The 15924-nt window shown below is 39.3% G+C and overlaps 1 protein-coding gene across 1 annotated transcript in view; it reads right to left on the reverse strand.

Annotated features, from left to right (window-relative positions):
• Positions 1-14082, reverse strand: part of LOC124164210 (alpha-tocopherol transfer protein-like) — a 43357-nt gene extending 29275 nt beyond the window's left edge. The window contains exon 1 of the mRNA XM_046541439.1: positions 13610-14082. Within this exon, the coding sequence (XP_046397395.1) occupies positions 13610-13763 (154 nt within the window). The 5' untranslated portion in view covers positions 13764-14082. The remainder of the gene's footprint in view (positions 1-13609) is intronic.
• Between the last annotated feature and the right edge of the window lie 1842 nt (positions 14083-15924).

Below are 15924 nucleotides of genomic sequence, written 5' to 3' on the forward strand. Positions count from 1 at the left end.
ACCATACAAATATGAGTAGCAGCTTTTTATATTATACACGTCCGTGAGATCAGTTTCTAGCATTAGTATGGAAAGCTACTCCTCATATTTGTATGTACACTTACCTTGATAATGAGAAGCAAAAGTTAGGAAACCTGGGTTGAAAAATAAAAAAAAAGGAATCGAGTAAAAGTATTATGTTTTCGTGAAAATGATACTCTTAACCGAAACTTGGCTCAAATGTGAAATACGAAACTAGGGTCTTGCGGGTCGTTCAAGTCTTCCGTAAAGAAACAAGATGAAGAAATGATTGCATTAACTCTCGTAGGTGAGTGTTTTTCACGTCGCCGGCAAACAGATTTTTCCCTCTCTCCCCCGTCACAACCTTCGTGTGAGCCCTGTAAATTTTTCTCCGCTTGCCCCCGATTACTCGCCGCTTGGTGACGTGCCGTAAACCGGTCTGCCAGCACTCACTCACTCTGGAGTATGAAGAGTTCACTCCGTGGGATTTCTCCCTCGATTTCATTCCTTTTCCGAACGCGAGGGCGACGCCGAGAGAGGTCATTTATCTTGTGCATTGTGCAGAGAAAAAAACACGGTAAATAGGAAAAGCCCGTCGCGATGTGAGCTTTCATGTTTTCGGTGTGTGCAATACGAGTAATTCAGAAATGTCTACCGGAATATGTTGTTGGAACGGAGCACACTGTAGGCGCTCCCGCTATTGTGTCTGGCGGGGAACCCAGGAGTAACCAGGGGTTGCAATAGTCAACGCCCTCCTGAGCGGTTTTCACTCTATTTCTCTTGGCATTCCATATGTTAGAGGAACATGCGTGTGAAATTGGATGACGAAATAATATACGGACGGAATGTGAAATAGTTTTAATTTTTTTGTGCGTCGCCTATTTTTCACGTATTACGAATTGAGTGTTATGTTTTTTCGGGTGCCAGTAGCTGATTTTTATTTCGCGAAGTTGGATCAGAAGGATTGAGCATCGATTAAATCAGTATTTCTTTTGCTTCGGTTTCAGAGCAATTGTTTTCTTTTTCATTGATTTTTATTCGCTATCAACAACAAATTTTTGCTACCTGTCCCAACGTTTTATCTTTTTAACATGTGCCCTGCTTTTTGCCTTCCCCTAAAATTATATAAATATTTTCGTTTATCACGATCGCCTATTCCTGAGTCTCTTATTTCGTATTCCCAAATTAATTAAAACTTTAAAAAATACTTTTTGTCTTCCTTTCATTCTAGAGTAATGAATAATTCCATCAAAAATGAATTTATGCTCTAAGGACATGCGTTTTTTGTAAAAAAAAATAGTTTCACAAGTTTTCACTAATATTATCAACGTGGTGAGAGCATTTTAAGAGAATGTGAGGTCACTTACTGCTTACGATGCGTGTATCTTTGTTCTAACTGCTTTTACCTCACTTTTTCCACAAAAGCAGAGGTGGTACTGGTAATAACGCGATCCTGGTGTGATAATAATTGTTATTAAGTCTATATTCTTAATTATAGCATTCGCTTTTTGGTGGTAGGCTTCATACAGCATAATTAACCCTTTTTTGGAAATAAAAAATCCATGGTAGAATAAATAAGATTTGTTTACATTGGAAGATATAAAACTAGGAGCTAAAGAGGACCTGAGGCCTTGCGTGTTAACTGATAAATGATGGGAATTGAATTGCTAGTTTCCTTGTGCAGCTACCTAATAGTAATTTGAAAAGTGTATTACAGCCAACCTGGACTCTAATACTACGGTAATCATCGACGAATGTTGAGAAATTATAGAAAATGAGTTCTAGTCTCCAATATATGACAAAACAAATCGTTTAATATCACTCGGTCTTTCACGGTATCCAGAGCTTTGAAACTTGTAGAGTGAGAATGGCTGCAACGAGTCCGCTTTACCATATTATGAACAGAAATACATTAGATCAGCTGAAAGTTTTTAGGGATACCATTTTATTTAAGCAACTGAAGTTGAAAGATATTTCTTTCTTTTGTTTTCCGCGACGGAATATCTCCTCAAACTGTAATTTTATAATTTGTACAAGTTCGCGCTTTCAGGAAAGCTTTAAAAAGACAAAATAAAGAAAGTCAAGTTAAATCAGTGATATAGAGGAGAGGGTATACTAATAGTTGAAAGCTTTGCACATTTACCTAAGTGTGTGCATAGTATAATAAATCTTGGTGTATGTTCTTCAAGACACTATCTTGATCATTTTCCACACTATCCTTCAGCAAGTGAGAGGGAGTTCATTCACGAGGGAATAAATGTCTTTGATATTTTTTGACCTTCCCTTTTTCGATCACGCAGGCTTCTCTATTGCATAATCGTCCCCACGAACAACTAAGAAAAGGTTAAAACCAAGGTAAATACACTCTACCTTGGCCTGTACAGAGTATATCTAGCTGTGAAGCTAATTCAAATGATAGATTCTGAACTGGTTAAAAATTTCCTGTAACTATTATCCGACCTACACTATCAATGGGAGAGAACATGTATACGAATTGCATCTGGCCGTGGTGGCTAGGTTGTGGTCATCAGAGAAACTAGATTCTCGCTGCTGCTTCCTGGAGCACCTTCACGAGAAATGATCTTTGTCCTTTGGGGACCACGCGAACAGGAATCACGGAACAGGACCAAGGTTAGGAAAAGAGAAGGGAGAGCCTTGTATTGTGTATTGCTAGTCCTGACTGTCCTTAGGAAAGATGAAATAGAATATGTCGCTGTAAATAGATGCGATCTGGTCTCTGATACTATTATCATAGTGTTCAGTCATTTTGACGTTGAGAGATATATTATTATTCCAATCACGAGACTTCCGCAGCCTTTCCGTAGTTATATTTCAGTCAAAGTCATGTCTTTACAACGTGTTCCAAAGAGACAAATGACACAAATCATGTGTCCAGGGGCGCCGCTAGGAATTAAGACTAGGGGGGGGGGGTTTAGGCACAGCTAATACTGGGGTGTCTGAGGGTGTGGAATACCCGCCAGGGTAAGTGGGAGGTGCGGGGGCACTCCTTCAGAAAAATTTCAAGATAAATGGTTCAAAATGGTGAGTATTACGGCTTTCGGAGGGATATTTTTAGTAATATTTACACTATTCTATAAGTAATATTAATCCAATTAAGTAAAATGGATTAGCTGACATAACTACCAAATTTGGCTAGCCAAAACGTCGAATTGATGGGTCATCCTCCAAACAGAACTGATTTAGCACCAAATGACTTCTTTTTATTCCCGTTTATAAAGAAAAAGTTGCGTGGCTAACGCTCTTCGGCACATGTAGAAGCCGTCGCTGCATTCAAAAACCATGTTTTGCAGATACCTCTATCGGAGTAATATGAAAATCACTTTGAGCGCATGCAAAGGAGTATTGATTACCGTGGAGAATACTGCGAAAGCAATAAAGCCATTTTTCATTAAAAATGAACGTCTTTTCATCATTAGACTCAAAATATGAATAGCGGTTAATGTCGCTCTCGTGGGGACTACCGATGGTCAGTCGCCCTAATGAGGGTTCACCCTCGACTCCGATCATAGTTATTTCCATACAGAAACACACTCAAAGTAACACAAGGGGTATGTTTGTGAATTGTGATGTCTTTTAAAAGAAATAGGATCAATATAAAGTATCATTTACTCCGAAAGTGGTTAATTTACAAGTAATGTAGAGGTTGCAAGCGGCGCGTGAAAAATAATGATTACGTATGGCCTGTGTCATATCATGTTCTCAACACGCAATTAATATAAAAATGAGATCTAATTAAAGACACATATATATGGCTAATAATCTACCATTCACCGCTCCCAGGAAATCCTCATGGCAAGTATTCCGCATTAGAATGAAGTCTGCAGAGGCTAACAAACTATCTGATTTTTAAGGCACTTTTATTAGTTTTTTATTTAAACTCACGATCATTGCCTTTCTTGATGTCCCGAGATATCAGCTGACTTAAACATTCATGCACGATGAACTTAGTTCATATAAGTAACAGTTAAACCTCTTCATGAGCACCACCAAAGTTAGATTTGTTTCCAAACGTGGTCCCTACCTCTGGATACCAGTGATGTCACACGGTTGGTTACTATACACAACTGCATGAAATTTAATGACGTTTTCTCGCTTTATTTTTCATAATTACGTTTTTTTCTAAATTTGATTCCCACAACATGTAGAGCATTTCTTGTATTCTATTTGTAGTATAGAAAATTCCCGCATAACCCATTGAGTACCAAGATATCTGACGCAAACGTGAGATGTCATGCCCTGTCTTTTCTGCCTTCCAATTTTGATATGTTTAGGACCATTATTTTGCTCTAGCAACGCATCTATTGCTTAAATGGCGGAAGATGACGATTTCATTAGGATCGAATGTAGCTGAGCCCGAGTTCGTTCTATATTTCTCTCGAAATATTTATTGCTCTCGCTACCGGCTGCCCATGAGAGATCGAACGGAAGCCAGCCAGTCTGATTCAATTAAGCGAGATAAAAATGTGTAGGCGGAACCATACCCTGATAAAAAGATACGGAGGATGACGAACCCTTCTCGTTCCCATGGCAACCCCGGTAAACACGATGCCGGGGACTAGACGATGGGCTCAGCTTGCGGTGCGGCGATATTTCACGGGCTACTTTCTCCCTTCACTTCACTTTCACTGGCCACCGGAAGGCTGTGCTGATGTCAAGTTTCCGGATTCGACGTTTGTTGAGGGAGGTCGTGGTGAGAGGCATTAATGAGAAGTGTCCCACGCTCTCATCTTTACGGATGATATCTGGCTATTTAGTTGCGGACGAGAATCTTGCGTAACCAGGTGGATGCAGCATATATATAGAGATTTTTTTGTAAAAGCTCATGCTTATGTCAGTGCCCTTTTCCTGCTCTCATCTTCTAACGGATTAAGTCTTGTTTGTCAAGTCGATTGAAGGGCTATCCACGTTTTCGGTTCGGTACAAAATGAGGCTGTGGCAACTTGTGTTATTAAGTAGGGTAGTAGACATAATATTCTTGCAAGACTCATATAATCAAATAGCTATTGAGGAATGTGATTTTTAAAAGGGAATTTCCATACATGCATGATATTATCTGGAAAAGGAGGAATTTTATCTTCAAAAATTTTCATTCACTAAATGAATACTATTATAAATGCCTTTACTGCAAATGGGTATTTTTAAATATCTCAAATGAATTTCCCATTGCGGGTATAGAATTGAGGAACTTATTTAATCCAATAAAGTTTTTAATGTTAGTAAGATAATTACTGAGGTCACAATCACAACGACATTTATCGCAAATTACAATAAATTAATGACTGTCCTCAGATTTGAATTCCGCATTAAGACCTTAAATACGTACCTATTTCAGACTTTCATATGTGCTTGACGAATTATTAGTGACCGCTAGACTGTCTCTTTAATACTTGATTTTTTATGATTCTTTTGGAACCAATAAAATTATTGTTTTTGCTCCTAAGTACCGCATTCAAGTTGCACCTACCCTCTAGATTGTGCATTCCAACGTCCGAATTCAAAATCACTGTAACTGGCAAAGATGGGAAGAGGGCCAAAGAGCGGGATGGATTAAATTATGATGTGAATACCCTCATCAAAACGAATGCATTTGGATTAGAACATAGGATACGGGTTGTCGATAATATGGATGTCACTTCCTCCATGTTGACTTCCGTAGTTGATATGACATCTATAGTAAGGTATTTTTCGCACAATGCGTAGATTATATTAGCAAGTTCCAGCTGAACAGTTTAATCGAAAACTGCGGTGAATTAAATAATGATATCTGACCTATAAAACGTTAGTTCATTAACAAACACTTAGATGTGGATTTTTTAATAAAAAATTATAATTAGAGGCTCTTCTTCATTTCAAATTGTTTGACCAAATACGAAGAGTTTCGAATATCCGTGTGATCAGGTATTAGCTTCCTTTATCTCCGTAATGGGAAAACATCATTGCTATGACCACTTATCTCCGTACGTCATCCATAAGAAATTCTAACTCTCTGATAAACATACAACAGAGGGAATAATGATTAAAAAATTTAGCCCAGCCTCCAACAATGTGAAGAATATAGCTGATCCTCCCTGGTTTCTTTACGTATTATGCGAAGGTAAGAATTCCAACACAGCACTTGTCCACTTGGAATGAATTTGGAATGAACAGTTTTCATGTGTATTTTAGGAATACTAGAGCTGTTACTTCAAATTCCATCCCCTGAATAGGTATTGCATTATTAAAATATCTATTAAAGGGAAAAAGTCATTATGATGTTTTTCGTAGCTTTGAATATGAACAGAGAGATCACATAGAAAATCGAAACTTTTCGTATTTGGCCAAACCATGTGGAAAGAAGTCAAGCACCAAACTATATTTTTTATAAACTCGCAAAACTTTTTCGTATGCATTAATGCCGTTTTGCAATTCGCCGCTTCATGAGTTCTTCGCCAAAAGGTAGGTGATGCTTGGAATCAATTAATCACTCATTTTGTTCGGCAACTGAACCGTCGCATCTCGAAGTGTATTTTTAAGGGAGGTAACTGGAGTGCTCGATTTCACGCTGTTTTGTGTTCATGGACCCTAGACCCACGTGACTTAATAAGATGACGTATCATAAATTTAACCCTTTTGGTAAGGATGCAGATATCGTCAGTTACATCTACTCGCGCCGTCAGCATCTCAACTTTCTCTTCCCCCTGAAGACTACAGGGGTCCGCCTCTTATGTCAGTTGACCCATGCGTGCAGGTCTTGCTCCACAATAGAGATTCAATGCGAATGGCCTTTCTAGACGGTTGCTTCAACCTTCTCTTCTTGAACTTTCTCCAGAAATATGAAGCGGTGGACAATAACTGTTTCGTGTCGTAGTCACATTTGCCGGTGAAAGGGGAGGGTTATGACACTTGGCAATGTTTCTACCTTCCCAACGGTCGCTAGGGTATCCTCAGATGCTTTTTGCATAGGAAAAAATCGATGTTGCCGATTTCATATCTTAATTCCATCTCTAAAATAATCTCCAAATCTTTTCAGGGAACTCTAAAAAGATTTGGAGATTATTTTAGAGATCTCTTATCTGAGGTTGGTCGGCACAGAGATGATGGAGGAAGCAGACAACCTCATAAATCCTTGAGAACGGAGTAATTCTCGGAATCGTAACATATGCGTATATTATTGTGACGTCGGTCAAAGTACTTGAAACCCCATTTAAAGTAACTTGACTTATTATGATCCACACTAATTAACGACATTTCTTCAACCACAGAAAAAAGGGTGCATCAATCGTAAAATTAATATTAGAAACTCATGATAGTATTTATGTCTATGTTTTGACAAAACTATCTTTTGCACTTCAATTTTATTCCAGAGAAATTTGAGCTTTCCCAACAAATGATCATCTTAAATCAAGTTGCGTCATTGTAAGTAGCTTTGAACCTACAGGCGTTCCTTTTTAAGTGCTGAACTACACAGTTACGAGAGGTAAAGTCCATTTGAGTCCATTGTAAACAATGCTTGAATATCCTAACGTAAGCCACTCTTCCATTCCTTATGCAACAAGAGCGGATCACAATCGATTATTCCCATGACGAAGGGAAAAACGACATCGGCCAGGGAATCACATAATGGCCTCCGACCACCGACACGCTTCCCTTGGGTACATTTCCGATCGGAAAGGGATGCGATGGACATCACGTAATACGCGTCTATTTTTTTCCCCTCCACATCCCCCGTAAGTGGAGCAAAAAAAATGGCAACCGCTTCACACAGACTGAAAAATCACTTGCGTCAAGAACTCGAGTTACGGAAGAGACCCCTCCCCGTTCTCGAGAAAGGTGAAAGCAGCAAGCACTCGTCCTCAACACAAGAGAGGAAATAGGGGGGGGGGGGGTGGAAGGTGATGGATTGTTGCATCACTGCCCTGCTCCCGTGGCCCATGCCCTCGTCACGCAGCGAAAACAAAAACGGATGGGGCACCGTCGCTCGCGGCTATACCTATATCGGCGGCATTGTGAAATATTTTAGGCGGTGGGAAACAATTTTATGGGGACGGATTAAATGCAGCGGATGTGAAATCGCACTCGTTGCAGGGAAACGAAACCACTGCGGTGATCGCTGTAAATCGTAATGCAATTTTTGCTCCGCTGGAGTGGAAAAGAAAATCTTCCTTAATTGGTGGAAAAGGGTTGTGTCTTAATGGAAATTTGCGGCGCGTTAGATAAAGTTTATGATACTTGAGTGTTAAATATTGTGGCTTCTCAAACGAAATTTCCAACGGGTAAAGCTTTTAACTCCAACTTATTAGTCGTCATAGTAGGAGCGTTTTGCATTACTATGCGTCCAGCGTTACTATGCACCTTTGAGACTTCGTTGTGAGTCAAACGCTGCTGAAACTTAGCGTTAGATGCTAGAATGGAAATGGATGGAACCGATGTCAATTACTTGAGCGCAGTTTTTATTCAGTCAAGAGTCCTCTGCAAGTGTGATACCATTTACTGTGAAAAGACAGTGTTAAAAACTTAATTTTAGCGATTTGAGTTCTATAATTTTTATTTTTTTAGAATATAATTTTAATATTTTTATGGTAAAGTAAATGGCGAACTTGATATAATTCTTAACCTTTTCAACTCAGTTGGTGAATGAATTACACATTTCACAAATTAATCAATCCCAAAAAACAAGATGTCCTTCATTACTTCATTACAATATCCTTTTATACCCTAAATTACTTCATTGCAATATCCTTATACAAATTTTTCCCTGCGTACGAGGTGATGCAAAATGGTATTAATCCAAAGGTAACTAGAGGATTTTCGCGGTAGTAATTCAGAATATTTTATCATTCTTAGTTTTCTTTAAGAGTACAATTTTTCCAGTTTTCGCGTTGTACTTCTAATAAGGCGTTTAAAAATTTTATCTTCTAACGATACTAAATTTTATGATGATGTTGAAAATATATATTTTGTTGAAATAGCCATATTTCAAAAATTATAGTGCATGAAAAATGTCTTACCGTCCCTGACTTCGCAAATTTCAAGACGGCTTATTCACGATGTTTGACTTTAATGCGCAATTGTTAAATATCTAATTTGGGAAAGTCATTTTACCAGATTGTATTTCTGTTTGTATATTTCATTATTTTTCCGATTGCATCAAGCAAAAATATCTACTGCGAAATAGGCGTAAAATAGCAGCGGAACCCGTATTATCCAATGATTCAAGCTTGTAGTTTGCGATTAATATTTTACAATTCATTAAATGATTTTAATTCTATGTTTATAATAGAATTATTTTATTTGGTAATATTAATTTTATGATTAATTTAAAAAATAAGCTGAATTAACGCATCAGTACCTATATTGATGGTATAATGGCATTGAGAACGATAACCATCTCTGCTCAGAGTGTGAGAATAATTATTGCATCGCGCGATGCAATTGGATTGACGAGGAATAATGAGGAGACTGAGTTCTCCACGGTTGGCATCAAGAGCTAGGATAATAGGATCGTTCTATGGAAGTGCTTCACAACACATCACATAACGTAACCGTCGTCATTTCAGAATTACCCGAGACCGAAGAAAGTGCGGAGAAAGTGGTCGTGGGTGGGAATTTGCTAACCAGAACGAGTTAGAAGCACAGGCGTTACTACTCCCACCGGGAAAGCGGAAAAGGCGGCCGTGCGCACGCGACAGCAAAGCGGGTGCAGTTTATGATGACGCCGATGGTGCAGCGCGAGCCGGTCGGAGCGGGAAGTCGGGGTGTGGAAGTGGGTGAAATGAAGGGCCGAGGAGCGAAATGTCTCCATTGGAAAGGCAAACAGGATCGAGCGATGGGAGGAAGTTATGCTAAAGATGGAGGAAGTGACTTGAACGGTGGAATAGGCGAGTGCTCAATCAAATCCCAACGCAATGCAACGCCACCGTCGAGCCGCCTAGGAAAGCTTCTATAGCAGTGCATGGAGCTGACTCAATTCCATAGTCACACGGCCTTCTCTAGGAAGACAAATGATTATTTTCCAGATTTTCCACCTCCACAGGAGAAAACCGAAATCTATTCCAAGTTAGACCCATTACTCTTAAGAAAAAAAGCTCACCGCCCTTTGGTGGGCTAAACGGACTTCCTGTGAGTTGATACTGCTAACAGGAGGCCGTTCGCGTAAGAGAAATGGAAGATTAGGAGATATGGGCAAGTTCGCGTAGAAGAAATGGGACATATGGAAGATTGTATGCTATCGTAATGCTTTCTCCGCCACCATTTTCTACAACTTTATAAATGCATACGTTTTGCAATATTTTATTCTGTGCAATTTTTCCCGCAATCGCGATTGTTTTACAGCCGCACGGTTTTCGTAACATTAAAACAGAAAGTTTATTTGTGCATATGTTATTCTTCTTAGCATTTTACATTCACGTTTGACTATAAAACACATCAAAATATCATAGCTTGCAGTTAATTATTCAAGCGTGGCAGGGAAATTAATCCTTGCCGAATTTGAAAAGGTAGTAATTTGCCGAAGGTAAATTTGAATAAGAAAATTTGATATTACAGTTAGTAAAGATAATTTGTAGATAAGCATGAGGTCCTATCGTTACACTTCAGTAGATTTTTTTCAAGCTTTTGATGAAAATCCTAATCAAAGCTACTAAAATTAACCTGCAATGTGCATATATTGTTCATTGCTCATCGATTAATACCACTGTGAATATGATAATCAACTTTTTCCATTTTATGAATTAGAGTAGGCCTCCTATGCAATGAATTAAGGCCAGAACGCTCATGATACTTCTCCCGTTCTGTACATCCGATGTATTTCCATGCATAATTCTGTCTAAAATAAAAGAACTATATTCTCGTGTTTGTTTTGCTGGTTCCCGCGTAAAGAGTCAATGTGTTTATTTAGTTAATATAGGTATTAATTTCAAAATGCTATGGATTTTAATTCTCACCTAAGATTTTATTCAGTCGTCCATCCAAAAAAATTCGCAATCAATCCTCTTGCTATTGCCTCAAAGAAAATGTTTGGCGTAAGAGTAATAGAGGGGAAGAAGAAGGAGGCCACAAATGGCTGTGTTCGAGTAATCCGGCTGGGAAACATGATTTGTCCATTTATATGCTCGTGGGAACATGCGATTTCGTTCTTTCTGCCGGCCTGGCCTTGACCGAAACCTTCAAAAATGAAAGCCACAAAAATTTCGGCCGTTGCATCACAATCAAGAACTGGAAAGAGAATTCTCTCCAACGCGTCATGTTTATGTTATCAAATACCGTCTTTCTGCTACTCACTCGCGAAATATACTCGTAGATCTTACTAATGATATGAGAAGACGCATCAAAAATTCAAAACAAATTACGGGTAGCGGAGAGGAGAAATGCGTCCTCATGAAAGACAAATATTATATTGCCCGGCATAAAATTTACCCATCAGATTCTAATTATTATTCAGATGAAAATGTAAATTTAAAAAATATTGATGATTGTCTTATTTTTATAATCTCTTTGAAGAAAATAGGAAGATCATACAAAGGATTATAGAATTTGATATCATCATATATGATACGTTTATGAGCGTACCTTTCAACGGCTAATCAATTTATATATCCCATAAGATGTGAATATTTTTTAAATAAATTTCTCCATAACACATCTCCAAAAAATATTTTAAGTTGCAATAAAAGTTTGGGATTGCGATAGTTTTACGCAATTATTAAAGAAATTAAGTTGTTGATCGAGATGAACCTTAATGACTCAAGCACTGATAGAGGAATCCCTAAGAATATGAAGCATAATTACTGTAGCGGCTACGGCTAAGAAGTTAGTTTGATCCTATTGAATTTGAAAAAATACTATAAATTTCACGATAAAATTCCTAGAAGCAAAGTTATTCCCGTAGAATCAATGGAGCTTGCTCACTACAAATTATCTTTCCTCGACTAAAAAAAATTCCTTTTTTATGTAGTGAATGCTAATGGCGAAGAAATTTATTTACAATTAGTAAAAAACTTGTAGTCCATGGTTGTGATCATTTTTTTCACTATCCATGTACAAAATGATCGGGCCGTAGGGGTAATTATAATTAAATCACCGTCATATTTTGAACCCCAATGAATCATCTATTGAAACACACCTTGTCCTGGACATTATTATAGAAACATCAATGAAGCAGCTGGAAATACGTGGAAATAGATATTTAAGTTATTTATAGGGTACACATGTGAGAAGCATGGGAGGTTTTCTCCCGATGAAAGTATATACACGAATAAACAAATTTGTTTTTACTCTTTCACAACACTGGCGCACACCTGGTGAAATTCCTTTCTTCACACCAGCATGCTTCTACCCGCTGATTTGTACAAGGGAAAATATATCAGGCATTGTTTACTGTTTGACGTCGCCCAACTATCATAAGCACGTCATCCGTGTGAGAGGTCAAATATCATGGCCACGTAGGATTCTCAACTTCTTCTTTGTTCGAACGAATCAGGTGCGTAAACAGTAGCAAAATAAACAATATTCATTTGGATTAAGATATTAATTACCTTTTAAATAATTACTGACTTTACCATCCACGCTATTTAACTATCAAATTAATACTCCCCTCCTTGAAATGAGCTCGTCGCTCGCGTGCTAAGTACTTCCTATCCTTTTACTAGTCATATCGTATTCCTTAATTTTTTTTAATTAACCATTTACTTTCAATATAAAATATCATTAAGTCTCCCTATTTCAAATGACTCGCATTGATCTTGGTCCCCCAAAGATATAATGTATACATGCTATTGTGATAGAGAGGATAAAAGACAAACGGCAAGCTGTTTGAATTTTTTGCCAATATCTATGATGATAATTTATACCATTACCCCCCAATAATAAATGTTAAATTCAATGTAATCCGCAAAAATTTCTTTTTCTGCAGCCCGTTGGAAGGCAAAGGTAGCTTCAGGGATTGAATTTTTGTACCTCCCATTTCGTAAGGAAAAATTTAGGACGTATTTCTTTTTAAGCCAATGTGTTAGTCAGCACTACAAGTGTATAGAGATCGTTTTTGGAAAAATTCTAGTTTTTCTTAAAATAAGCATTGAGTTAATGAGTGAAATGATATTAATCCATAGTTGTAGTAACTTTTCCTTCCTCCATGAATAATGTGAGTGAGATGTGAAAACCTAAGACAAAGATTCTACGTAGGAGGACAATTAAAACCGTAATAGTAAAACAATAACCCAATTTACATCCAAAATCATGGCTTATTTGTGCTAAGGATATGACATCAAACATGAGATTTTGTTTACAGGAGTATTTGAGCGAGTTAGTTAAAATACGCAATTAACTAAGCGTTTGAAGGATGTAATTCTGTAAAGAAAGTTGCAAAATCCCGGAAAACTCAAAAGAAGACTCACAATAAACTTAGCCAAAATAGTAACGCATTTTGTGTAAATAGAGTCTAAAGGTGATCGATATCGTCCAAGCACGCACATTCATCTCTAACTAAGTTTAACTCTCTCGAATATCTGACGCTGGAGCGGGTGGAAAAGACTCCCAATCATTCCACTCCGCCTTCACGAGGAGGATAAGTTGGACTTGAGAGGATCAGGGTGGTGTTGAGTATGGGACTCACCGAAGCAGTTGAAGAGAGGCACGTTCGACGTGAAGCGGTCTCCCACACGGGCACCAATCTCCGCGATCGCGTTCCAAATGCACTGAGAGTCCGCTGCGCTCAACCTCCTCGTGCATTCGAAGCGTGACGTAGGCGATCCGCCCGACACCCCCATTGGCTGGCGGCTCTAACCGCGTGGGCAGGGATGGGGAGGAAGGAAGAAAGGGTTGTTACGAGGTGAGAGAGAAGAGGAAGGGGTTATAAAAAAAAGTCGAGACCGGGAAGGTGAATCTGACTTAGTAGATGGGGAGGGGGAATGACGGCCTTAAGGTCGGAGGTGCGTCGTATATGTTTTGGCGTGGCGGTAGGTCAAGGTTCCCGATTTGTAACTGAACACTCTCCTCCCCTTCTCTCCACGTGTTCGGTGGGGAAAGCCGCGAGGGGAGGGGGCCGAAGTCCGCCCCGCGCTGGCGATTGTCCTGCCGCTGATGCACCTGCGACGAACGCCGACCAAACTGACTGACTTCGGGTCGAGAGAAGAGCCTCCACTCGGGCAGCCAGCCTTTGTGACGGGACTGCTCGCGCCGGAATTCTTAGACTGACGTGGATATCTCTCCCAAACTCCCCTTACCTTCTTCTTCCCAGCCAACGAATCCTGTTCCCTTCCCAATCCCTGGGGAAGGAAATTCGGGTGGGGATGAGGGAGTGTATCTCAGCACGAAAGGGATCCCATTCGGAATTGATTTGGGCGACAGGGAATGAAAAGTGGTTCCCCCGTTATGTTATGATTTTTATTCGAGGTCGATTTTAAGATGGCGTGTTGTGCAACTCGAAAACTATTAGGGCTAGCAGCGTGAATGGTAAAATGTCAAGTTTTCGAGAGTTCTGGGGCTAGTTTTCTCGAACGTTCGTTCCCTGGAATCATCCGCTGGTTTTTTTTTTTCGCGTTATCAGTTGTCTCAAATCGTCTTGCGGCGTATAAGAGACAAACTAATAAGTTTACTAGCAGTGCCCTCCTGCGTGCTCTGCACCCAGGTTTACCTTTCTGGGATAACGGTTTTTATCTTGTATTAATTAATATTTCAAGATATATTTTTTTCACCTCTTCTTGAAAATCTTTATGTTGCTGGGATAGAGCTGAAAAAGTTATGCAGGGAGTTTATTCCATTCATTAATTGTCCCGCTTTATCATTAATTCATTCATTCATTCATTCATTAATTGTCCCGCTGTTGATGTATCAGAACTTTTATATGTTAGCCCTTTGAGGCTGGCATTTCATCCTGTATTGGTGTTTTTACTACCTATATAGGTGGGGTTTTCAATCTTATTTCGTAGTTCCTTGTGGTCCAATGTATTGGTCTAATTCCGTTGTTGCTTGTGGTCCGAGAAATGGTCACGGGGAGTTTGGAGCACATGGAATTAAGTGTGGCATGCCAGTGCCTCGCTCTCCTTTGCTAGAGTTTTGCAAAGGAGAGCCACTGCAGTGGGGAGGCAGCAATTAATTGTGGCTTGCCACTGTTTTTCTCCCTTTTTGTGGGCAGGCTGTTTTCGGTCCGTTTTCGCACGTTCTTTGCCCGCAACTTTACGATACGCCGAGCCACAGCGCCGGGACCAAGTCTTAACTGTGCGTGCAGAAATTCTGCGTCGAACGCAAACTACGCGATTTATTTTCGAAAGCATACATCGTGTCGTGCGAGCACAAGTTTACTCGTCTCACAATGTGTACCTGCAGGCGAGAATTTTTTTTGTTTGCATTCAATGCCACCGACCACTTCGACTCCAACTACGAATTATATTCCTGCCGCTGTGATGCGGTGAACGTCCGTCGCTCTATCTTGCGTCGGCGGACTACATTTTTTTCGCATTTAATGCGAGCGGAACACTTCGACTCCTATCCACGAATTCACTTGCTGCCGCTCTCGACAGTCGCCATCGCTGGTACGAGGCAGGGGGCCACGAAGTTTACCGTCAATGCAGGCAGACCGCAGACTGACACGTAACAAACTTAATAGATATGTATGATGAAGTTAAACTGGGAAGTTTCTCGACCAGTTTCAATATACTACCCGGTGCACTATTTGTAGTAAATTAAACCCGATGTTTTTTTTTAGTAGCACGCAATGCTGTGACATCGATCAGTTTGTGTGAGACAAGTAAAATACTCTTTCACGAAATATATCAATCATAAAAATCTAAATATTAATAAAAATTTTGAGATGGAGTTAGAAAAGTTACGGTAAAAATTTTATTTTAACTGTTTTTCTCTCATCCTTGGTGCAAATCACTTTGCACCCGTGCGCCTTATTGCGTACAAAGTTACTTGTTTCTTGTGTTA

Source organism: Ischnura elegans, chromosome 1 (genome assembly GCF_921293095.1).
Source record: "Ischnura elegans chromosome 1, ioIscEleg1.1, whole genome shotgun sequence".
Lineage (NCBI taxonomy): Eukaryota > Metazoa > Arthropoda > Insecta > Odonata > Coenagrionidae > Ischnura > Ischnura elegans.